Source organism: Neomonachus schauinslandi, chromosome 10 (genome assembly GCF_002201575.2).
Source record: "Neomonachus schauinslandi chromosome 10, ASM220157v2, whole genome shotgun sequence".
Taxonomy (NCBI): domain Eukaryota; kingdom Metazoa; phylum Chordata; class Mammalia; order Carnivora; family Phocidae; genus Neomonachus; species Neomonachus schauinslandi.
Genome location: NC_058412.1, coordinates 7,873,776 through 7,898,688, shown reverse-complemented (window position 1 = coordinate 7,898,688; position 24,913 = coordinate 7,873,776). Strand labels below are relative to the sequence as shown.

General features: G+C 46.3%; 3 protein-coding genes across 7 annotated transcripts in view; 1 reads left to right on the top strand and 2 right to left on the bottom strand.

The window, feature by feature from the left end:
* The first annotated feature begins 311 nt into the window (after positions 1–311).
* Positions 312–18,295, top strand: PDIA6 (protein disulfide isomerase family A member 6). Its single transcript, XM_021697767.1, has 13 exons — positions 312–426; positions 5,863–6,004; positions 9,956–10,013; positions 10,461–10,587; positions 11,887–11,993; positions 12,277–12,407; positions 12,807–12,921; positions 13,432–13,572; positions 14,395–14,479; positions 14,604–14,676; positions 15,639–15,797; positions 17,136–17,232; positions 17,819–18,295. Exons 1-13 carry the CDS (start codon positions 408–410, stop codon positions 17,885–17,887), a joined length of 1,323 nt encoding a protein of 440 aa, XP_021553442.1. The 5' UTR covers positions 312–407; the 3' UTR covers positions 17,888–18,295.
* A 455-nt stretch (positions 18,296–18,750) lies between these two features.
* Positions 18,751–24,913, bottom strand: part of ATP6V1C2 (ATPase H+ transporting V1 subunit C2) — a 53,450-nt gene continuing 47,287 nt past the window's right edge. For 4 of the 5 annotated variants that reach the window (XM_021697762.1, XM_021697763.1, XM_021697764.1 and 1 more), the window contains 3 exons: positions 24,394–24,491; positions 19,290–19,422; positions 18,751–19,016 (listed from right to left, as the gene is read on the bottom strand). In XM_021697762.1, the coding sequence (XP_021553437.1) occupies positions 18,927–19,016; positions 19,290–19,422; positions 24,394–24,491 (321 nt within the window). In that variant the 3' untranslated portion in view covers positions 18,751–18,926. Of the gene's footprint in view, positions 19,017–19,289; positions 19,423–24,393; positions 24,492–24,913 lie in introns of those variants that run through there. The other variant, XR_002480765.1, reaches the window with a different exon arrangement.
* Positions 21,947–23,005, bottom strand: LOC110587557. Its single transcript, XM_021697766.1, has one exon. It carries the CDS (start codon positions 22,965–22,967, stop codon positions 22,062–22,064), a length of 906 nt encoding a protein of 301 aa, XP_021553441.1. The 5' UTR covers positions 22,968–23,005; the 3' UTR covers positions 21,947–22,061.

Here is a 24,913-nt window from a genome sequence, read left to right as displayed (position 1 = left end):
AGAGAGAATAAAGACCCTTAAAATAAGAAGAACCAAACACCGGACTCTACGGGAGGGAGAAGGGCTGAACGCCAAGTTCGGGGAGGTGGTATCCGAGCGCCACGGGGAAAAGAGAGGTTGGCCCGCCCCGCCCCCAGCAAGTCCCTCCTTCCGCCGCTCGCTCCGCCCCCAATAAAAAAAATCAAACCGGGAACCTCTACCCGGCCGCTTCCCATTGGCTATGCGAATGAGCGAAGCCCTCCAGGACCAATGAGCCGCGGCCACGGTTTAGCGAGCGCCTTCCGGCCCGTCCCCGCCGCGCCGCCCGGCGCCTGCCTCACCGGCCAAGGGCGGGACGTGGGGCGACGGGGGCGCGGCGCGCGGAGCTCAGGCGACGGCGGGACTACACGGTGGCCCGGGTGCTCGGCATGGCTCGCCTGGTGCTGGGTAGGCGCCGGCCTCCTCGTCTCGGGGGGGCCGTCCGGGAGTTCCCGGCGGAGCGGGCGTGCGGCCTTGGCCGGTGCTGGGGTGGGGGATGGCGGGCCCGGCCGGCGCGGGGGTGCGGGGCCCTGCCGGATTCGGGGCGCGTGCGGAGGAGAGGCACGTCGGCGGGGCTCCCGCAGCCCACCCGAGGGAGCGTGGCGCGGCGGGGACGGGGAGCCCTGAGGCTGGGCGCGAAGCCAGGGCGGAGGGGCGACGGCCGCGGGCCGGGCGGGAGCCGAGGCCGGGAGCTGCGTGGGAGCCGCGCGGAGTACCTTGATTCCTGGCGGAGGTTGGGGCCGCGGGCGACCTGAGAGGGTCAGGGTCAGTGCTCCCTTGTTCTGGGCCCGCTGTCCTCACGCCGGCGTGCGGGCGGCGCAGCCACGGGCTCGTCACCTGTTCTGTGGAATTCCACTAATGAGAAGAACTGAAATATCAAAAACCCAGCCCTGGAATTAGACTGAGGAGTTGCCTGAGATAGGGAACGGTGCCTTCCAAAAGCACTTTAAATGTGGTTGAACTTTCAGAAACTAAGTGGAACGCAGACTGCCATGAATTATGTAAATGTCTGTTTTAGAAACTACAGTGAGTGAGGTTGAGGAGGATCCCGTCTCTTTTCTGGCTCTTCTCGGTCCCACCCAGCCCAGGCGCACTTACCGACGTTACCGGAACGCTCTGGGTCCAGACCAGAGCCCCAGCCCGCCCCCGCATTTACTAGCTGTGTGACCAGGAGCCAGTTACTTAACCACTCTGGGCTAGTACTCCCACTCTGGGTTGTTGTCAGGATGAATGAGTTCATATAGGTCTCAAGAGGGTAAGCGAGATATAAATATTTGCTGTACGACTGCAGAGAGATCACAGAGGAGGGGAAAAGATTGCAGTGTCTATTTAGTTTCCTTCGGGTGAATTCAGACTCGGCTCTGAAAGTCTGTGATTCTGTCAATTAACTCATTATTTGAATACATGTAGTCAACCATTTTTGGGAGCCCTCTTGGTTTCTAGATGACTGCTTTGGGATCATGTACTCTTGCTAGCAGGTGTGGGACAGAGATGTTGCTGATGCGGATTTGTACCATCCTTAACTACTCTGGAAGAATAATGGGGAGCCACAGATGGCAAAACCATCTGCTCACATGGATTCTAGACACTCGGATGTTCCAATTTCCCATTGGTGCTCATTATCAGTGAGTGGCACTGCGATGTGAATTTCAGAAACAGGACATTATTAATGGAGATTGACCTACTTTATCATCTTAAGTGGCCCAGGGTTTTTTGTTTGTTTTCCTGAGGGTTTTCATGGGGGGTAGTTACTGGCTCCTTTCGTTTATACATCTTTTAATCTGTTTTCTGAGTATTCAATTTCTCTCTAGCCCTACTAGGTCATACTGCCTTTTAAGGAATTTAGGTCTCAAATCTTTATTATCAAGATATGTCCACTGGAGAGCCATTTATAAGAAAGGGGAGGCTCTTGTGAGAATTAGGCAAAATTTACAAATAAGAACTCCAGCAACATTCTAGAAAAAAAAGAAAAAAGCCCAAGCCCATGTTATACTGATGTCATGACCATCTTTGTATGGAAAGGAAGCACATTCCTGAGGTAAAAATCATGGTCCATCCCTTGGGTGACTCCAGCCTGCTTATAACAGCCTGCTGTCCCTGATTGACAGGAGAAGGGAAAAAAACCAATTCTGCCACAATCTACCTAATGACCCTCCTTGGGATTATACTAATGCAGTCTCCAGGCCTTTGGTTAAAAATTTGCATTGCATAACCGTGTTCTATCTCTTTATAATGATGTGGCCTTAGGCAAGTTACCCTTTCTGTGGCTCCGTTTCCTGGTCTAAAAATGGGCATGATGATACACACCACATACGGTTCTTAAAATGAGTTAATATATCTTAGTTGTTTAGACAGTACCTGGTATGTAGTGTCATTTAAGCATTATTCATAGTTAACATGTCAGTTTCTGGAGAGTAGTTGGACAGATACATATATCAAAATATTAGCTATTCCCCCATCCTCCCTGTAAGATCATCTCTTAAGGAAATATTTATATTTATTTGAGGGGGAAGGAAAGTATAAGAATTTTCAGCATTAGTCTGTTAATAGTGACAGATTGGAAATAAATTCTGTTAGGGGTGGATTGGCAACATGATAGAGCCATTAAGAATGGCTATATAGGGGTGAGGGTGATAAGGAATCCATAATTATATAGAAAATGTCTGTAACTCATTCTGAGTGAAAAAAGTTTACAGAAAGGAATGTATAGTAAGATCACATGCATATAAATATAATAATAAAGTTTTAGACCTCTGAATTGCATAGAGATGTCAGTAAGAATATTCACCAAAATATTGCCCATTCTAGTGGAACTGTTGATGGGTTTTCTTTTGCATTTTCAAAAATTCCACAGTGAGCTCAATGTATTGAACAAGTATCAATTAATGTTGATTTTATAAAAAATGATAAACTTTAGAAAGTAGAACTCCATGGAGGATTTTCCAGGACCAGTCTTAAGTTCTAAATGTGTTCCGAATTAGGACTCTGTCTTCTTGGATTCTTAATTTACTTGCTTTATTAAATGTCAAACTTCACTTAACCTTCCCTGCAGCAACAAAAAGATTATTGAGCAGCACAATCCAGTAGAGATAAGAATGCAAACTTTATATCTAATTTTAAATATTCTAGTAGCCTCGTTTAAAAAGGTAAAAAGAAATAGGTGAAATTAATTTTAATATCTGTTTCCCCAGTGTATATAAAATATCATTGTAGCATGTAATCAATATCAGAAATACTAACAAGATACTTTTCCCCCTACCAAGTCCTCGAACCTTAGTGCGCTTTTTATACCGTCAGTGCATGGTGGGGCAGTTGCATGTGACGAGAGGCTGCCCTATTGGACAGCAGCAGTCATCGAGAGAGCCCCATTTTGGATGGCCTGATCTCCATCCACATGTACCCTTTCTCACCTCTCGGAGTGGAAAAGGAGGTCATCCTGTCCCCGGCTACCCCTGTCAAATGGAGCTCAAAAAGCTCCATTTGAAATCTTCTGGTTCCCTCCCTTCCTAATTCCAGGCGTTTTGTTTCATTATTCCTCCACTTTATCTTTAGCCTCTCCTGCTCCCCATATTTTTTTCCCTCATGCTCAGATCACTCTCGTCTTTAAAAAGAAACCTTCCTTCTACCCCACATTTGCTTGCCCTCTTGTGCTCTTTATAATAAGACTTGTTTTAAAGAGTTACCCGTTGTTTTCATCAACTTGTTCCCTCCTACTCTCTCCAGTCTTTTGCAGGTTGGCTGCTGCTTATTTTCACTACTCCACCACAACCGTCCTGGGCCCCAGGGATCGCTCATTAAATACAGCAGTTAGTTTTCAGTCTCCTATTTGATCTCCCAGTAGCGTGTCTTACTGTTGCCCTTTTCATCTTTCCCTGGGTTTGGGTGACACTGCTCTCCCACATTGCAGCCAGAAAACTCTCTAGAAAGCAAATCTGGTCATACCCCCTGCATGATAACCTTTTATGTCACCCTTAGTAAGGTCCACAGTTCTATTTTCGTAAGTTCTACAATATTAGCCGTATCTATAATTCAGATGCAGTGGTTTTGTTTTGTTTTGTTTTTTAAAGTAGTCTCCATGCCCAGTGTGGGGCTTGAACTCACGTCCCTGAGGTTGAAAGTTGCATGCTTTGCTCTGCTGACTGAGCCAGCCAGGCAGCCTTCAGATGCCCTATTCTTGAACAATATAATTACATTGTTTGTTCATGCCCATGACCTACTGAACCATTTTATCCTGAGCACTAAAAAGACAACAGTGGTTTAATGGGAAGAACTTGGAAATAGAAGTCAGAGACCACAGATGGGTCACTGGATGTACTTTTGTTTCCTTATTTGCAAAAGAGGGATTATTCCTGCTCTCTAGTTAGTAATGCTGTGAAAAACCAAGTGGTCTAATGTATTTGAGAGTGATCTGAAAATTGAAAGTGCTATGTAAGTAGAAGGTGGAAGATTTAGCAGCAGAACAGTTAACATTGGTGTATATGCCTTCCAGAAGAAATTTACCAACGGGTTATTCAAAAAGCTCCATTTGAAATCTTCCAAATTCTGTCTACAAGGCATATGAAAATACGACTAAGATGGCATGTGCACACACGCCTTAGAGGACGGGTCAGTTTCACAGTTTGTTACATTAGTAGATGAAAAGAAAGAAATTATATGATCATCTTCATAGATGCTAAAAAGAAAGTAACAGGAATTTCTCTAATACCGTAAAGTTTATGTTCCAACCCAAAAGCCAGCAAATGAGAAAATATTAAAGTCAAGAACAGTCCATTATTAAGTATTGTTCTGGAGGTATTAGATGCAATGTAACTGGAAAACAAAGAAGTCCTATATTATATATTTAAAAGGAGGAGGTGGAATTTTGATAGTACTACCAATTCAGAAAACAAAAATATTCATAGATCAGTTCAGAATTGTTTTCCTATATAATTGTTAAAAATTACATTTCAGTTCGTAGAGTAGCCAAGAAAAATGCACTTGGTCTACAGTGTGGCTAAACTGTGCAATTAATAATACGACAAGAGGGGCGCCTGGGTGGCTCGTCATTAAGTGTCAGCCTTCGGCTCAGGTCATGATCCCAGGGTCCTGGGATCGAGCCCCGCATCGGGCTCCCTGCTCGGCGGGAAGCCTGCTTCTCCCTCTCCCTCTCCCACTCCCCCTGCTTGTGTTCCCTCTCTCGCTGTGTCTCTCTCTGTCAAATAAATAAATAAAATCTTTAAAAAAAAGAAAATAATTCGACAAGACTCCATCCTCGCTTTATAATATTTACATGAAAATTCTTTGTAAGCTCATCCAACAGCATTGTAAGTGCCTACTGATTGCCATGAATAGTGTTAGCAGAAATCAAAGTATTTATAAAAGCAATTATTGCCCTTGATAGAGTCCCAGTTTAGTGGAGGAAACAACTGATTTTTTCCTTCAGAAGAAAGTAATAAAGGTAGTGTTCTAATATTGCAACTGCATAAACACAAGAAATAAATGCTGTGTAGATTGCCCAGGGTCACAGGGTAGTCTGCCAGCTTCTCAGTGTCCTCACCCATAAAATGGCCATGGTAGTATTACCTCACAAGGTGACTGTAAAGAATGAAGATGCTCATGCATAAGCATGAAGCAAATCTTTTCCCAGTTGCAGCTCAAGAGGCCAGAGTGTGGCCTCTGTGTCCTTGCTGTGCCCTGCACCAGGGGGAGTGAGATTCCAGGGGCTACAAGAGCAGCAAGAGGCCGGGGATTCAAAGGGCCCTGACCCGGGAGGACATTGGGCAATTAAAGAAGACTCCCGTTGCCCAGTTTGCTGCCAGGGCATGAACCCTTTCGCTCATGCTGTGCTTTGTGTCATTACTGCAGGTCTGATGAGCTGCACCTTCTTCCTGGCAGCGAATGGTCTCTATTCCTCCAGCGATGATGTGATTGAACTAACTCCATCAAATTTCAACCGAGAAGTTATTCAAAGTGCTAGCTTGTGGCTTGTAGAATTCTATGCTCCATGGTAAGCATAAAGCCATGTTGTGGGTTATTTATGGTACTTTATAAAATTAGGGAAAATACTATATGAAAGTATGATTTTATTTAGTCATCTAGTTTATCTAGTTTACTGCTTGTTTAAAAGAAGTAGAGAGGGAAGTGGGAGACTCCCCAAAGTGGTGTGAGTTAAAGGCCATGGAGATTGAGTCCACTGAAAAAGAATGGTTGGAGTAGCTGATTGCTGCAAAAAAGAAGAAAGAAAATCTTTCTTATAATTTTAAGAAGGTATATCTCAATGATGAGGTAGGTAGGAGCTTGATGGAAGGGAAACTCATTTATGCTGAAAGAATATTGGGCACAGGAAAGGGAAGAACTAGTGATTGATTCCATTGTGTCTTGGAGAGAGTTGCTTCCAGAAATACGTCATTAAAAACTGGTTTAATTTTAAAATTCTTCTCTTGCCTTACATGCATTGCTGGAAAAAAAACAAAAACCCTTGTGGGGTAAAGATGCAGTTTTCGTTGAAATTAATGGTGCACAAATAGAGTCAAAATACAGTATTGCACTAATTGTTGATGTAGTTAAGCATATAAGACAAACAAAACAAAAACCCAACAAATAGAGAAGTGTAGAGACAGATGAATGGAAACTGCAAAATGTGCACAAGGCTGTTACTTCTGTAATCTAGCAGGCCAGGCCGAGGGTACCCTGAGGAGGCCTGAGCCCCAGCCAGCTGTGTCCTGCAAATGACCTCAGGAAGTATTTTTTTTTTTTTTTTTAAAGATTTTATTTATTTATTTGACAGAGACACAGCGAAAGAGGGAACACAAGCAGAGGGAGTGGGAGAGGGAGAAACAGGCTTCCCGCGGAGCAGGGAGCCCGATGCGGGGCTCAATCCCAGGACCCCGGGATCATGACCTGAGCCAAAGGCAGACGCTTAACGACTGAGCCACCCAGGCGCCCCCCTCAGGAAGTACTTTTAGGTGTGAGCTGCACCCCCTGCACTCACGTAGGTGTAGTAAATGAAATTCTTACAGATTCTTTTACCTGAGGGGGTGCATTGTAGGATATGCTTGATGAAAGGTTTTCCTGTATTGCTTTAATTTTTTCCTTTGCAAGACCATGAAACTGAGTTTTGGAAACTCATTACCAGCCCTCATGGACTATGTCACTTAACGTTCAATGTAGCAAATTAAGGTAAAACCCTCTACTTGTATGTTGCCACATTGTGAATACTATTCATCTGAGTGCCTTTATTATTATTTTTTTTAAAGCTTCTCTTTTTGTTAAATCCAAGCGAGCATTCTATATGGGTTAGTTCATTCGTATTAGTAAATGTACAAATAGTAATTATACAAATTGTTCTATTGTTGAATGCCTTTGTACGCAATTTTTACAAGTTAGATTTTTTTTTTTTTTATCATTTATGGTAATTGACATTGTTTTGGGGAGCTACGATATAAAGAGAATATACCTCATTCCAAAACGAAACCAAAGAGCATCATTGAGAAGGCCGGATCTGGACCCTGTAGTTAACGGTTACTGTTACATGGCAGTTTTGCTTCGTAATGTTCTGGGGAACAGGCGGTCTCATTAGAGCAGATGTTTTTCTCCTCTTCTTGTGTTTGGACTTGGCAGCTTGGTGAAGGCTTTGAATTCTTTCCAGAATAAAGATTTTCCTTTTCTGTGTGTAAAATAAAGCATATAGGGTTGCAGAGGAAACCTAAAATATCGAAATAACATTATCAAAATATTAAAATAAATCTTGATGTGGTTATCTAGTACTTGTTCACTGGGACAGTAAATAGCAAGATCTAGCAGCAGCCCTAACACCTAGACACCATGATCGTGAAGTAGTGATGAGCATAAACGAGGTTGGAAGAGAAGTGTAGGAGCTGTGGTAGTGATCGAAGAGTAGCTGTGAGTTTTTGTTTGTGACAGTTGGTGTGTTGTGAATGTTCATCATTGAAGGAAAGACTTCATTTCCATTGCAAGTTAGCAAAATAGAGGTGTTCCTCTCCCCCCCATCAAAAGTTCCTGGAGCCCCTGGATTTTTATCCACCAACACCTTCGGGGTCTGTGGACCGCAGGTGAGGAACCCTTGGGTTAGAGGTGTGCTATCTTTAGATTTACGTGGCATTTGATCTGTCTTTACTATGCTTCATATCGAAATTGAAGGGAATATACACTCTGACAATTTCTGATTTGAGTCCTTTCATAGTATAAACCCAAATTAAAGAGGCACAAAGTCCTATAAAATTTTGACTCCTGGACTTCTAAGTAGGAGCACGTAGACAGCAAAAGATACTAGATAGAAGTATGTAGAAGCAGCATTCCAGGACATTTCTCAGAAGATCCTAACTTTTAAAATATTGGATTAAGCTTAGGCCCCTGTGGAAGGTGATAATATGTAGTGATTAAAAACGTGGGACCTGGAGTCACAGACCTATCCAGCAGCTCTGTCACGGACGACTGTGTGATAGTGGACAGGTTTCTTAACTTCTCCACCTCTGTCCCCTCATCTGTAAGATGAAGATAACAAGGCCTCTCTTCAGTGTTGTGCCGATGAAATGAAATCCTGTATGAAGGGCCCCTCATGGTCCTGGCACATGGCATTTGCTCATTAGGTCCTTAGAAGCCTAGTTAGGAGACTTTACTTTGTTGTTTTTTTTTTTAAAAAAAAAACAACACAACTAATCACCTATGGGTAAACTGGTTATGGTATCTTCATACAATGGATGTTATTCAGCCATGAAAATGAACAGTATAACATCTGCAACCTTGATAAATGGCATAAACGTAACAGGTTTGTGTATATATAACTTTTTGTTTTTTTAAGGATTTTATTTATTTGACAGACAACCAGAGAGAACACAAGTAGGGGGAGTGGGAGAGGGAGAAGGAAGCTTCCCACAGAGCAGGGAGCCCGATGTGGGGCTCGATCCCAGAACCCTGGGACTATGACCTGAGCTGAAGGCAGACGCCTAGCGAACTGAGCCACCCAGGTGCCCCTATATGTAACTTTTTAAAAGCACCCATCTGTATATATTATGTTTCACAATAATTTATTTCAAATACTGTTTACTAAAAGATTATTAAAGTTGTTTTTCCTTGTGTTCTCGTCTCTGTCTCTCTCTTGCTCACTCTTGCTCTTTTATCACCACCTTGTGGTATCGAGAACTTTTCAGCTTGCTAGGCTAACAAATTTGGGATTACATGTACATTTTTAGCCCCACATGCTGCTGTGGGAGCCAAGGAGCATTGCGATTTAGGCTCTAATACTGATGGCCTAATCTGTAAAAAGAAGAGGTTGGATAGATCAGGGAATATCAAACCTTAATGGGCTTAAGGATCACTAGTTGATCTTACTAAAATGTGGGTTCCTGAACCCCTTCTCTAGGCGTTCTGAGTTCATGGGGCCCAAGAATCTGCATTTTGCCTAGCCTTATAGAACTCAGACCACACATTGAGGTACACTTGACCAAATAAATGCTAAAGTTCCCACCCAGGGATAGAGTTACAGATGACAGTTTAAACTCTTTAAATATAATTTAATTAAACAGTAATTTGGAAACTTTAAGTTAGCATATGAAAAAGGATTATAGTAAAGCCCCTTAAAATGGCAAGTTCCTTCTGTCACCGATCAGGTTTCATTAGCACACGTACTCCCTGCAAGCACCCACCCCTGTGCAAGTCACTCAGTAGACTATTGGTGGAATTTTTTTTTTTTTTTAAAGATTTTATTTATTTGACAGAGCAAGCACAAGCAGGGGGGGCGGCAGGCAGAGGGAGAGAGAGGAGCAGACTCCCCCTGAGCAGGGGGCCCAATGCGGGACTCGATCCCAAGACCCTGAGATCATGACTGAGCTGAAGGCAAACGCTAAACTGACTGAGCCACCCAGGCGCTCTGGGGGAGTATTTTTGAATTGGGGATCAAAGACATTAATTGTTGCCTTGTGTTTTCATCTCCTAAAAGGTGTGGCCACTGCCAGAGGTTGACACCAGAATGGAAGAAAGTAGCAACTGCATTAAAAGTAAGTTTCTAAGATGTCCACATTCACCTGTGAATGTATAATTAAGTATGCAACTGGGCTTAATGTAGGATAGGAAGTTAATTTGCATATTAAGCTCAGAACCCTTCTTCTGGTGCCAGAATCATGTAGGGAGCAAAGGGATAATATACATTTAATTTTTACGTTGTCTGTTTTTGTTAACTCAGTTTTCCGGATTAGTGACATAATTACTCTTCGTCATGGTAATTCTGGGAACTGCAGAGTTCCCTCTAGGGCTGACATACAGTTCACCCATCATTCAATCATGTAGGAATGATTTTCCAGGCTAGAGCCTTCATTAATTCTGTTTATCAACCTAACCCTGCCCTTTATTATCTTGTCCCTGAGTCTACAAGAATCAAATGGTGGGTTTTTGTGGAATCTGCTCCAGTTGAAAGAAAAATAGATGATACTTTTATGTTTTCACAGGATGTTGTAAAAGTTGGTGCAGTTGATGCAGATAAACATCAGTCTCTAGGAGGTCAGTACGGCGTTCAGGGATTTCCTACCATTAAGATTTTTGGCTCCAACAAAAACAGACCAGAAGATTATCAGGGTAAGAACTTCTCCTAACTACTCCATTCCCCTGGTTGGAATTTTAATTTGAGCAGGTAGGTAAAAATTAGGAGGAAGGGCCCGTTTGTTTTTGTAAATAAAGTTTTTTGGAACACAGTCACAGCTGTTTACATATTGTCTGCAGTGGCTTTCACACTAAAATGGCAGCATCGAGTAGCTGCAACTGATAGGAAGGCCTGCCCAGCTGAAAATAATTGCTGTTTGGCGCTTCACAAAGAGTTCGCCAACTTTTGGTCTAGAGTGAGAAAACCCTCTCTTTCTTGCTAGTACATTTCTTAATCTGGTATATTTCCAGATAGATTGGAGGAAGGGCGCTGGTTCAGAGGATGAAGGCATCTAGAGTTAGAGAAGGAACAGAAGGCTTTTGTTATGTGCAGGGCTTGCCCTTCTGTGTTAGAAAGTGTCGGCCAAGGCCGCAGAACGACACGATTCAAATATATTCTGAGTGTTGCTGTACTGTATTTTCTTTCTAATACCAGGTCTGAAAGGGTTCTCAGACGTTTTTCTCTCCTCCTTGGCAGTTTGATAAACTATTTTTTTAAAAAAATATGAATTTTTCCAGAGATTTTATTAGAGTTTTGCCTTTAAACTCTGAAGATAGCCTCATGGCCTATATTATCCGCACACTTCCGAATCAGTTAATAGCCCCCTGACTTTTTCTTGAGTATATAGTTTTTGGTTAAATTTCCAAAGGCTGTTGTCATTATTGAGTTTCAGTTACAGGGTTTATTACTTCTTAGATTAGGATTAAATTCAGCTAGAGAACCTAAAAAAGCCCAACTGTTGTAAGCAAGGTAGAAAAAAAGAGGCCTGGATTGCTTTCCAGTTACTTGGCTTCAGGCATTTCATATCCTACTTTGTCCACATTTTTTTTTCTCTCCGTTATCGTAAAAATAGTTTCTTCTGTTTTTCTCAATTGGTAATTTGTATTTAGAAATGTTCTCTGCTTTCTTAACTAGATAAGTTTCTTATTTGTGTACATGTTGCATGTTCGGTAAATGTTTGTGAGTTACTCTCATTTGTAGATGGTATTAATAGGTGAGCAGGAGGATATTCTTGTTCACGCTAATAAACTAAAACTCAAGAAGGGGATTTGGTCTTCCCAGTGAAAAGTCTAATGCAAAATGCATTGTAGGGAGAACTTGGCCCTGTGTTAAATACACGTGTGTACTGTTGGGTGTGTTCAAACATCCGATAAAGCTGACAGATTTAGGTAGTGTCCTTCAGGCACACAGCTCACCGCCGTCTGTCCATCTGATTGTCCTTTGTCTTCCTCTAGGTGGCAGAACTGGTGAAGCCATCGTAGATGCTGCCCTCAGTGCCCTGCGCCAGCTCGTCAAGGACCGCCTTGGGGGAAGGGGTGGCGGATATAGTTCTGGAAAGCAGGTAAGGCTGTATAAAGTTCATTTTTAATGTGTGTGATGGTTCTGATGCCAGAATATGGACTCCTTGTAGAGGATAGTTTGTTTTTTAAGTCATTACTACTGTTGTAGATAGTGAACTTTCAGTTAAAAAAGTAATACGAGGTTAGATCAGCTGATGCCAAAGGGAGTCAGCCACCCATCCTGTTCATCTGGCCTCCTCAGAAGTCACTAGTCCCACTATTTAGAACAGGAATAGTGTGCTTTCTGGCCATGGGTAGTTTAATATTTAATGTCACCCGTGACAGGGTAGGAGTGAGAGTTCAAGCAAGAAGGATGTGATTGAGCTGACGGACGACAGCTTTGATAAGAATGTCCTTGACAGTGACGATGTTTGGATGGTTGAATTCTATGCTCCTTGGTGTGGACACTGCAAAAAGTAAGTGCTTTCTACCATGTTCTTCGAGTCACAGTGCTTTCAGTATAGTCACCTCGCTTGTTTTGAAGAAGCTGCCCCAGACCCAGGTAATCACTTAGATCTCCAGAAAAACTCTGGACTCTACGTGATTATTACACGTTGGCATGAGAGCCAGGAGTATCTTCTGTCGTGTTTTCAGAGATGAGCAGGGAGCCAGCATCCCGATCTGGGGAGGGCAGTCACAAAGGCCCGGGAAGGGAAAGTGGAAGGGTGCATCACTTGTGCGCCCCCCCCCCCCCCCCCCACACACGCAAAACGTGTGTCCACATCTCACTGGACTGGGCAGAAATACACACATCAGCTTAAGTATTTATGCCAAGAGTTAAAATATACTTTTAAAGTGCAAATATTTTTCTATAGCCTCGAGCCAGAATGGGCTGCTGCAGCTACAGAGGTGAAAGAGCAAACGAAGGGAAAAGTGAAGCTCGCAGCCGTGGATGCCACAGGTAACCAACTTCTAGCCAGCCGATATGAGGTGAGTGTGTCTGTAGGGCTCATTTCTTTGAGAGATACACCGTATTTTCAACTATTACTTCATCCAGTATTCTAAGCCTCCCTGTGTGATAGGAGGGGAGATGTTTGGCCATTTGTCATGAAACTAAATTACGTGATTGTTAAAACTATTAAGTCTTCAACCCAAGACTTTTTTTTTTTAATCCAATTTTTGCTGTGTGCTTAATGTGAATCCTCAGCTTGCCCAGGCTTTTACAAGTCGCTCATTGCTTTTGAAGTTGTCCCATTTGTTCTAGAGCAGATATGTTGTATTAAGTATAAATGCAAGGTTTGAATAAGACTTGGCTGTGCCTGGTAGGCAGACTGTTAAAACCGCCTGATTAACAGACCTTTGTGTCTCATCCCTGATCACTGATGCAGGCCGGGGATATTGTTATGTTAAATTACCTATAAGGTAGTTTTAGAACGCATAAAGGTTATTTTATTTCTTATTAAATGTTAATTTGATTTTGTCTTGCCTTTTTTTTAATAGATTAGGGGATTTCCTACAATCAAGATATTTCAGAAGGGAGAGTCTCCTGTGGATTATGATGGGGGGCGGACACGATCTGACATCGTCTCCCGGGCCCTGGATTTGTTTTCTGAGAATGCCCCCCCTCCTGAGCTGCTGGAGGTAAACCGCTTCCATCGCTCGAGATAAGAAGCACTTATCCAGTCTGATGGCAGGGGCACTAACGCGGCAGTGACACTCGTTTTGTCCTTTCAGATGAGCTCTTTCCCTTTTAAGGCGCTCTCTTTAAAGTGTTACTGTACTTTGAGGTGGGGAAAACCTGTCTGATAAATTGCTGCTTTTCATAACTTTTAGTACTAAAATAATTACACTCTGAGGACAGGTGTACCAGGCTGCTTAAAAACAGAATGCATCCAGTCACGCTGTCCTCGGTCTCCAAGTCATAGCTGTTATTTGCGGAGAAGCACGTGACAGGCATTGTGCTGGTGCTTTTCCGTCTGTTTCTCTCAGTTCTCACATGAATGCATAGAGGTAAATACTGCTTTCATCTCCATTTTACATGAGGAAACGGAGGCCCAGAGAGCCTCAAGCGCTCATAGATGTATAATATGTGTATATCTGTCTAGCTAAACAAGTCCGTGTCGGAGCCAGGCCGCACCCACACCCTTTGTGGTTTGAGAGAGAGAGAGAGAGAGAGAGAGTGTGTGTGTGTGTGTGTGTGTGTGTGTGTGTGTGTGTGTGGTGTGCGCGCCGGTTCCTCGCTGGGCCCCCAGGGGAGGGCTTTGGGACCAGTCGCAGAAGTCGCGCACAGAGCAGAGCTGTCGCTGGTGCCGAATCGCATATAAGGCCGTCGTATTCTGGAGGAGTCGCTTGGTCTGCTCTGCTCTTGAGTGAATGTGACGATGCCAGTGTTGGTTGTCAAGCTGACCTTTGGGTTCTGTGTCAGTGGCCTTCCACCCACCCAGTTGTCTTCTGGGCCCGCAGATCATCAGTGAGGACATCGCCAAGAAGACGTGTGAGGAGCACCAGCTCTGTGTCGTGGCCGTGCTGCCCCACATTCTGGATACCGGTACGCCGAGCAGAGGCCCCCTTGCCCTTCCGTGCGCTGCTCTCCCTGCTCTGTGGGTCTTTTCTCGCTGAGGAGTGTGGCGGACGCCTTTATCTTTACCTTGAAAACACTCTGTTTAAATTAGGAGCTGCTGGCAGAAATTCTTACTTAGACGTTCTTCTGAAGTTGGCGGACAAATACAAAAAGAAAATGTGGGGGTAAGTTACAATCTCAGTATGACTTGGCTGGGAGAGCGTCGTGCTCCTCAAGTTTCTGCTTCCCACTCTGTTCTCTGTAGGATGTGTCCCTGTTTCTCTTTGGCATTTTTTAAGTTTAGGAGATGAATAATTACCATCTAGAAGGAAGGGAGTGCAGGTCTCTTATTTCTAAGACACTCATCTGTGCCACGGAGTACATTTTTCTCATAGCAGTCATTTTAAGTGGTGGTTGGGGTCCCAGCTAGCAAGCAAAACCTGAGTCGCCTCACTGGACTCTGGCACAGCTTTGGAGGCCAAAGAAAGAGAAGGAGAGGGGTGTTTTCTTACCCTTTTCCAAGTGAGGGCTGATACAGGCAGATTTTTAAGACAAAGTATGTCTGCCTCCTGTTGAACCTTTTGCTTCTCCTTCTCTGTATCTCTCACTGTCCCGCCTCCCTCCTGCCCTTTTCAGGACAGGTGACCCTGCACCGCCTGGCTGAGTTCAGCACAGAGTTGTGTGCCTACAGAACAGCGCCTTTTGGCACCTGTTATTCCTCACCGTTGTAGTAGTTGAGTAAGGAAATGCAGCTGAGCATGTTCATAGGTATTGAATAATGACATACCAGTAAGTTTTGCAAAGAAGTTATGATGCTTCTAGAGAGCGTGCCTAATCCCCCAAATGATATTAGTAGGATTTCAGGTAATAAAGACAGAAGATTTACCAGGTTTAGTGGACAATACTTCAGGGGCTGGGAGGAAAATTTTGTCGATCGGGGGTACTTCTGGAGGTACAGTTTAGGGAATATAAGAGGAACTGTAGTTAAGAGCACATCTAGAATACATTATTTTTGTAAACTTCCTTTTTATTTCTATATCCATTTCATTCCATAAAATATTTGGAGTGTAATCTTTTAATACCTGCTAATTAGATTTCAACTAATTTGAAAGGGATCCTTACCCTAAAAACCAGCCTGTTTTTCTAGGTGGCTGTGGACCGAGGCTGGAGCCCAGTCGGAACTTGAAAACGCGTTGGGGATTGGAGGATTTGGATACCCTGCCATGGCAGCCATTAATGCACGCAAGATGAAATTTGCTCTTCTAAAAGGTTCTTTTAGCGAGCAAGGCATTAATGAGTTTCTCAGGTAATTTCTTGCTTTCTTGAGTTGTTTCTATTTTGTGGCTTAGTTCTGTGGTGCTGTGGGTTCAAAACTAGGTTTACATAGACCAGGCAGTAGATGGAATTATTTTGCATTTGGCATTCTGGAGAATTAGATGTTTGAGTTCTAAATCATCTTCCTGTAAGAGCCATGTTCTCTTTCCTGTGGAAGGATTCTGTAGAGTGATGGCCACCTTGCCATCTTGTGCCATTGGCATTGAGCTCTTCCTGGTTCTCATAAAAGTCTCACATGGGCTAGAAGGAGCCCTTTCTCACCCATTCCCACCCTAGCACGCTTGGTGCCCCTGACCTCACGTAATACCCCGTCCATTTCTGGCCATTAGCTCTAGAAGGTTGTTACGTGAAAACGAGCATACTTCTGAAGTGACTGCAGCGACGTGCAAACAACACTAAGGGTTCCTAAACCCAATGTACGGAGCTCTCTGTCTGTCCTGCTCTTCAGCTCATCCTAAAATTGACTTAATCACCTTCCGGCCAAATGCAAGGCATTGACGCTGCACTGTTTTGGTTAATGCCTCTTCCTCATAACTATGACTTTCACAAAGGTGAACCTCTTCGACCCAGACCTTGTCTCTCTTCACTACTGTAGAGCTGATAATAAGCTCTTGGTAGTTGATTAACACATATTTTGTAGGTTTTATGTATCATATACTGTATTCCTACAATGAAGTAAGCCCCAAAAAAGAAAATGTAATTAAGAAAATCAGAGAAAATACATTTACATTACTGTAGTGTAAAAAAATCTGTGTAAATGGACTCGTACAGTTCAGCCCGTGTCGTTCCGGGGTCAGCTCTACTTAGAAGTATGTCATCCTTTTTCAACAGCTGATTCCAGTGTCAAAAACCATAGGAAATGTATGAGGGTAATAATTACGTAACAAGACTGAGCCTTTGGACTTACTGGAAACGACAGGTTCTAACCCCAGCTTTGAGTTTGTTCACATTTCTTTTCAACTAGTTTTCCTTTTCTGGTTTGTTGTTTGTTTAGCACAGAGGAGGTAAATAGTTCATGGAACTGTCAGGGTTGCACCTGTATTCTACATCAAATTTGATAATTATTGTGTACTTAATTTGTATTTTAGCAAAGTAAGTTTTTCTTAATTATTGGTGATAACTGGTTTTATCTGATGCCAAGACCTGAGTAATTCCACGCCTGGTTGCATTGTTGTTCTCGCTTGAAAAGATAATACTGTTCAGGAGCAAGAGGTGAGAAATGCCTCTGCAGGAACCTAGTAGGCAAGTCGTCATTTTAAAACTTGGTTTCTTCATCCGGCTGTGCTTGCTTTGGTCATTTCTGCCACAGGGAGCTCTCGTTCGGGCGGGGCTCTACAGCACCTGTAGGAGGTGGGGCCTTCCCTGCCATCAGCGCCAGAGAGCCTTGGGACGGCAAGGATGGCGAGGTGAGTCCCCGGGGCGGGGGGCCGTGTGCCTGCGGGACTTGTCATTGGGGTGCTTGTCCAGCCTCTTCTTACTCTCCCTGTCCCTGGGCATCTTTGCTGTTTGTAAGCCCAGTCCTTTCCACCAGACGTAAGCCTTAGCATGCTGTCAGAAATGGGCCCTGGGTATTCTTGACAGAGACGACGAGATAAATTTCAGTAATGACGTTTCTTTCCTGATTATCACCCCGAAACTGAACATTTAACCTGGAATTCACTTACTGTGTATCTGAGAAACACAAAATTATAGCTTTGAAATGAGCGTTTATTCTAGTACACTTCTGCCCCTTTTTCCTCAGGACAAGCTAAATGGCTGTTGGTGTTAAAGGGGTGGTAATTTGTTGAATTCATACTTCACCCAAGTTCTCAGCTTTTCCAGCTATGAAATAATAGGCAGTGTTAAAAGCAGGAGGTGGGTTAGGGAGGAACGAGCTCTGTAATCTGGGGCATCTCTAGAAATGACTGCTCCGTGGTGAGCCCGTGTGCTCTGAGCCCCTCACCCTGCCTCCCCCCAGCCCCTGAGGGACCTCACGTTGGCTTTGTTTTCCAGCTTCCCGTGGAAGACGACATTGACCTCAGTGACGTGGAGCTGGATGATTTGGAAAGAGATGAGCTGTGAGAGGCTTGGCACAGACTTCAGTTTTCTTTTCTTGGGAGCAAATTTCCCCAGCAGTGAAGGAACATTCTTCACAATCAGATGAGTCTACCGGTGGCCTTTTTAACGAAGAAGTAGCACTTAATTGGTCATGTGAAAACACTGCAACAGTGAACTTTGCATCTCAAGAAAACAATGAAAAATTCTATGAATTGTTGTAGCCAGTGAAATTGGGTTGTATTCTATCAATAGGTAATATTTTGAGGAAAACTGATGGGCTGTTGATGTATTTTTCCCTCCCTCTGACTGCTGCTTGAATGTTCTTGGAGGCTGTTTCTTACATATTAAGTTTTTTAATGTGATTCTTTCATTCGAATATTAATGGCTTTTTTCCATTAAAAAAAATAAAATATTTTGGACAATGCCAATAAATGTATGAAATTAGTGTCCCCATCATAAAATCAGAATCCAGTGTTTAGCCAGTAAGTTAATATAATGAAGGGATGACCCTGATGTCTTCCCTCCCTATAAACCTGTGACCCAGAGGGCACCATCGGGAGGCTTGCCACAACACAGATTTCACCTGCGTCCTGCAAGGCCAAGTTCCAGCTGCGAGATGTGACCCGTACAGGGAGTTTAGAGAAAGGGCGAAAGCAATGGGCAGTCAGTTGAGAACTGCCTTTCGTGCCCCCCCGGATTTTGTCTTTCGGCCATCCCCAGTGACCGTTAGGAAATACGGCTGATTATACTGTTAGCTCAGGATTTAACGTGCTTCCCCCGCCCTCACGAGATGGCCGTTAAGACCCGAACTACGGCACCCAGGTTACCGACTCCCAGGTGGGCCCTGTTTATGTTAAGTGCAGTTCGAATTATGTTCTAAGAGACAATTCAAAGGACTGAGCGTTTCTTTATTGTAACTTAAAAAAAATAAATACAACTGTAACGAACTTTGGTGAGCAATTTCTCTAAAAATCTAAATTCGGTAGGGTTCTCTGGCTAAGGGAAAGAGGCGTCTGCAGGCGTCTGCGTGACCAGGAGCGCGCCGTGGTGCCAGTTCATCTCTCTAGTCGAGAAGACTGAGGTCGATGTGGAAGTAGACGTAAGGAAAATAGTCTTGGTTGTTGAGCTGCAGGCCAGGGATCTCCACAGATGCCTGCAAAAAGAAGACGTCGTGTTGGCGCTCTAACTGCAGAACCCAGTTTGCTGTCGTCTTTATAATTTTCGAGGAGGCTCTCTGAGAACATTTTCTGCCCCGCACAGTGCAGCCCCGCCGCGCACACGGCCTCTTCCCCGTTACGCTTGCACATTTGTGAAACGTAGATCTTCTTAACAATCTGGCAATTTCCATTTTCGGAAAGTGCCTCCCACGTGGAGAGGCTGACGGCCATGCAGAAACCCAGCTATTTCTGTCGGATTCTCTACCTACATCCAGTATACTTGCAGCTGCTACTTGATCCAGGTGTCTGAAGACGGAATTCAGAACCTCCCTTAAACGTTTGGTGGATGACTTCTTATGAGGCTGGAGGAGCACCGCCTGGAAGTTCACCGGTAGTCCGTACCTTCCCAGACAGACAAAACGTGCGAATGAGTTACTTCAGATGCAAATGTGGGTAAAATAACCCTGACGAGAAACAGAGGAAGTTCTAGTAAGAAGAAGGCCTCGGTCAACATAGCTTAAGAAAATGAAACTCAGTTGAACGGAATGTCTAGGGTCAGAGGTTAGACTAATTGGATTTTTCTGGATAGGAACATCTCTAGTAGAACATGCTAACCAGCCATTTCTGGCCGTTAATGGCGCGGTGTCTGCTCAAAATACCAAGGTCTGTTGGATCTGCAGGAAGGACGACCTGTGAAGGAGGCTGCTTGTCACCACGTGCGTACTGCTTTCACTATAAATCAAGCCTACGACCTGCTTAGTCCTGTGCCTTTGGAGGGCTCTGGGCGAGCGGAACCCCGGTTTCAGAGCCCCGCCAAAATAGTCTTCCCAAGAGGCAAGTGTCAGAGAAGCTGGCCGGTGGTGATGGTGATGGCAGCACGTGGGCTAGCTCACGGGGGACAGGGATGGCCCAGCCCATGGCCTCATCTCTCCTTTGCTCCCCTTACCATCAAAGCTCTGGTATTCCCTGGGGAAGATGGGCAGAGGGGCTGTTGCCATCTTTCCCTGAATGAGCAGCTTCCCTCCGGACTCCCTACCCCAACTCCCAGTGCTTTCCACATCCTCGACTTCGCCCAGACCATTCCCTCCACCTACAGGCCACAGCCCGGGCGACCTGGACGCTAAGGGTGGGCATTCCAGCTCCCGGGCCATCATTGCCATCCCTGCTTTGTCCTCCGACCCGGTCATTCCACCGCAGTCACTGCCCAGCTGTTCTGGGAGATGGTTTAAACTCCCTCACAAGGATCCCCGTGTTGAGAGCTCTCCTGCCTTTCCGGGCCTGGGAGCTGCTTCAGGGCAGAGGCGCGGGGCCGTTCTGCCCCTGGTCCTGGAGAGCAAGCGGCCCTCCTTCAGTGCTTCATACATGCTGGCTCAATGCTCCTGGCCCCCTCATCAAGCCTCCAGGCCCTTGGCCCTTTAGCCCACTCTGGAATTCAGGGCTTTTCACGTTCTTCCTCTGCAGACCCTTCCAGTCCTTACCCTGCGAACCCCTCCTCTGGATCAATTTAAAGGAACGCCTTCTGTTGTGCTCAGAACATGCCTTCCAGGAACAGCTGAGTCTGTTGGGCTCATTCTCAAGGCTGCCCCCCCATGGTGCTCCCTCTTGGATCGCTCAGTAGAGGACCCTCCTCCTCCCTGATTGCTGAGGTCACCTGGTGGGGAGCACTCACCTGCAGCCCCCATACTGGGACCACTGTAGCCACCCCAGCCCCACCCCCTGGGGCTGCAAGGTCCGTCAGGTTGCTCAACTACTGCCCCCTTCCCTTTAACATATCACCATCTTGCCCTGCCTAAAATGAACTTCCTCGGCTCCTCCCTAAGGCTCTCATTCCAAACCTGAGAGTATCCAGTGTCCTGTGTCACCCAGTCATCCTTCAGCCATCACACTGGGGCTTGTCCCACCAATGACCTCACGGCCCATTTGCAGGGACACATAAATCCTTAGGCTTCCACTCCCTTTGACTCGTCAGCCACTCCATCCTCCTGCCTCGATCTCCTCATGGGCTTTTCTGCCTCCACCCCTTGTATGTTGGAGGTCCCCCAAGGCGCCCCTTCAGTACGTTCCCTCTATACGACTCTCTCTGAATGAATGCAGCCGCAGAGCCACCATTAGGGTTCCCTAACGTCTGTTCCCCACTAACACCTCTCCCAGGAGCCCGACTAACCAGCTAGCTACCTGGCTGGCTCGCTCTCATCCCAGATGACTGAAGGCCCTGGTTCCCTTCACCCTGAAGGCCAACTAGCACTTCCTCAGCTGAGGGCGGGGTCCACTTCACTTTGGTTTTATTGAGTCCACGAACAGTTAGCATCCACTCTGTCCAACTCTGGGCTGAGTGACAGAGGTAGCGAGCAAGTCGGCCCCAGCCCCCACACAGGCGGGAAGAACAAACCAGCTTGGCGAGGAGGAAGACAGCACCAAGTGCCAACTGGGGGTCAAAGGAACAGGCAAGCAAATGAACTTCACCGTCTGTCTGCGCTAACAAACTTGCTGGTTCATCTGTTTTCTTGGACTATGATCTCTCCATACAATAGAATATGGAAAAGCCATTAAAAAGGATCAGGTAGCTCCACACACACTGGTAAGAACTGAAAGCAGATGAAAAAAGCACGCTGCAGAACATTAAGGATAAATGGGGTAAGAAGAGCCTTGAAACCATTAACCGTGATTATCTGTGGGCAGGGGGACTGTGAGGAACTTCCTCCACGGTATATATTTCTGAACTTTAGTTTGTTTTTAACAGTGTTCATATATTACAACTGTATTCAGGAAAAATACAGATACAGTAAGAAAAAGTCCTACACTGATAGTCTTGTAAAGAATTATTTCTACAGGGGCGCCTGGGTGGCTGCCTTTGTTCTGCCTTTGATTCAGGTCATGATCCTCGGACGCTGGGATTGAGCCCCGTGTCAAGCTCCCTGCTCTCTCCCTCTGACTGCCACTCCCCGCTGCTTGTGCTGTCCGTCAAATAAAATCTTTTTTTTTAAAAAAAGAATTATTTCTATATGACTTTTAGGGGAAATAGTTTTATCCAGCTTAAGATATTAAGGATATCTATCTATACCTCTCTTGAGCAAATGGGCAGCCACACTATTGGGCCCGAGAACCACTGAATTTTGAGGCAAGCAGGTCAGTCTGGGGCCCGTCGACACTACGGACGGCTGGAACACTCCAGGGTAGCGTGAGTACACCCTGCAACACAGGGCCACAATCCATGCCATTCCAGGCCTCTGAGACGGGCGGGGAGGATGAGGAGCCACGGTGAGATCTGATCTGTGTCTGGACAAAACCACACCTGGCAGCCACCATATTGTTTGGACAAAACCGCGCCTGGCAGCCACCAGTTTAAACAAAACCACACTGTCAGCCATGTGGAGGACGAGAGCCTGTGGCAACAGCTGGGCCGGTGAGGCGGGAGACAGAGGCGAGAGAGAAAGCGGAGGCAGGATGGATGGCCCGTCCAGGGCGCTGTGGGGCGCAGGGAGTGGGGGAGGCAAGCGGGGATGAGGGAGCAGAGCGTCTGAGCCCTGAGGTTTGGGGCCTGGGGACAGGAAGGACATGAGGCCACTGGCATTAAGAGGGCAGCCAGAGGAAGAGGTTGGGAGGGAAGAGGAGCCGGATGTGTCCAGCGAGCGGCAGGACCGGGAGATGCAGGAAGCACAGGCAGAGAAAGGAAAGCAGGAACGGGCCTCCAGGTGGGGGGCCGCCGTGCAGACAGGGGAAGGGGCTAGGGAGAGCGCTCCAGAGGCTCGGAGGGCCAGGGAAGCACCGGAGCCTGCGGGCCAGAGCGGGCCAAGAAGCAGGGGCGGAAGCTTCTGGAAAAAGTGTGTCCAGCCAGCCGTGTGCGGTGCTACCAAGATCCACCCCCAGAGCTCATGACACGGGGCATCTTCAAAACCCAGAAGAAAAGCAGGCTTCAAAAAGTATTTCCTATATAATTCCATTTTCATAAAAATTTAGTAAAAAATAGGCATATCTGTAAACTAGAAAAAAAAGCAAAACACAAAGGAACAAAAACTCCCGAAGGGGTTCACGCCCGCATGTTAGCCAGCCGCGCTCTCTCTCGCTGTTCAAAGTACAGGTGATTTTTACTCACTGTTGGTGCTGATTTATAGTTTCCTAATTCTCCACAGCGAACCCATTTCACTTTTGTTAAAAACAAGGCATAACTACTGGGTATTTACCCCAAAGATACAAAAGTAGGGATCCAAAGGGGTACGTGCACCCCGATGTTTATAGCAGCAATGTCCACAATAGCCAAACTGTGGAAAGAGCCAAGATGTCCATCAACACGTGAATGGATAAAGAAGAGGTGGTATATATATACACAATGGAATATTATGCAGCCATCAAAAGGAATGAGATCTTGCCATTTGCAACGACGTGGATGGAACTGGAGGGTATTATGTTGAGTGAAATAAGTCAAACAGAGAAAGACATGTATCATATGATCTCACTGATATGAGGAATTCTTAATCTCAGGCAACAAACTGAGGGTTGCTGGAGTGGGAGGTGGGGTGGGAAGGATGGGGTGACTGGGTGATAGACACTGGGGAGGGTATGTGCTCTGGTAAGCGCTGTGAATTGTGCAAGACTGTTGAATCTCAGATCTGTACCTCTGAAACAAATAATGCAATATATGTTAAGAAAAAAAAAAAAGAAGAAGAAGAAGGTAGCGGGAGGGGAAGAATGAAGCGGGGGAAATCGGAGGGGTAGACGAACCATGAGAGACGATGGACTCTGAAAAACAAACAGGGTTCTAGAGGGGAGGGGGTGGGAGGATGGGTTAGCCTGGTGGTGGGTACTGAGGAGGGCACATTCTGCATGGAGCACCGGGTGTTATGCACAAACAATGAATCATGGAACACTTCATCTAAAACTGATGATGTAATGTATGGGAATTAACATAAGAATAAAAAAATAAAAAAATAAATAAAAGAATTTGAAGATAAAAAAAGTAAAAAAAAAAAAAAAAAAGGGAATATTTTTTGTCGTCGTTAGTTCGCTCTCTGGTTTAGGTTTTAGTGTTTGTGTTGCCTTGGGCCTCCGAGGTCAAGGACAGTGCCGGTATTTCTTCCAGGAGTCGCACAGAACCTGCTGGAGAGGGCAGGCCCCCCGCCCCAGGTCCGGCAGGGGACAGAGGCAGCGCACAGGACCGCAGGCCGCCGCGCGCAGCGAGGGCTCGGGCGACTCCGGAAATCCCAAGCATGTCGCCCAGAGCCAGGAGCAGCACGGGGACAGGGCAGGAGGGCCCGGGCCCAGAGGAAGGGGGCTGGACGGGGCAGGCGGCGGTCCCGGGGGGGGGCCCCCCCACAGCTGGCCACTCCCCCTGCCCCCCCAGCAGGACAGCCCGGGCTGGGCCCGGCCGCCACGCACCTGAGCACGGACTCCACAAACACCCTGAGCGCCTTGATGTGGATCCAGGCAATGAAGGCTTCGCTGAAGTTCACCTTGAGCCAGCGCAGCAGCGGGCCCTGCGGAGACAGGAGAGCGGGTGATGCCTGCTGGCAGCCCCGCCTGACGCCAGGCAAGGACGACACGGCTTTTGACAGAGCAAGCCTTGCGCGGGGACACGGCCGGCGGCCAGCGGAAGCAGCGAGTCGGTTGGCCCACGTCCTCCAGGGCGCCCGGGGCCCGGCAAGCTCAGCGGGCCAGCCACCCGGCACATGCGCGGGGCCACCAGAGCCCGGGCTGCGGGGGGCGGGGGGCGGCTGGGCAGCCCCTGACCCCAGGGCCGCGGGCGGACAGCGGACAGCCTTCCCTCCGACACCAGCTCCGAGGAACGCGTCGCGCCGCCCCCCCCCCCCCCCCCCGCCGTTCTAGCATCATCCCCCAGCTGCCGCTTCCGGGGGGCTCCGCCGAGCCCGCCTCACAAGGCCGCAACCCCTCGGGGCCG

Coding starts and splice junctions, on each gene's coding strand:
- PDIA6 (XM_021697767.1), top strand. Junction 10,588..11,886: donor CAGACCAGAAGATTATCAGG/GTAAGAACTTCT, acceptor GTCTTCCTCTAG/GTGGCAGAACTGGTGAAGCC. Junction 14,677..15,638: donor TACAAAAAGAAAATGTGGGG/GTAAGTTACAAT, acceptor CTGTTTTTCTAG/GTGGCTGTGGACCGAGGCTG.
- LOC110587557 (XM_021697766.1), bottom strand. CDS start 22,967: ATGAAAATGGAATTATATAGGAAATACTTTTTGAAGCCTGCTTTTCTT.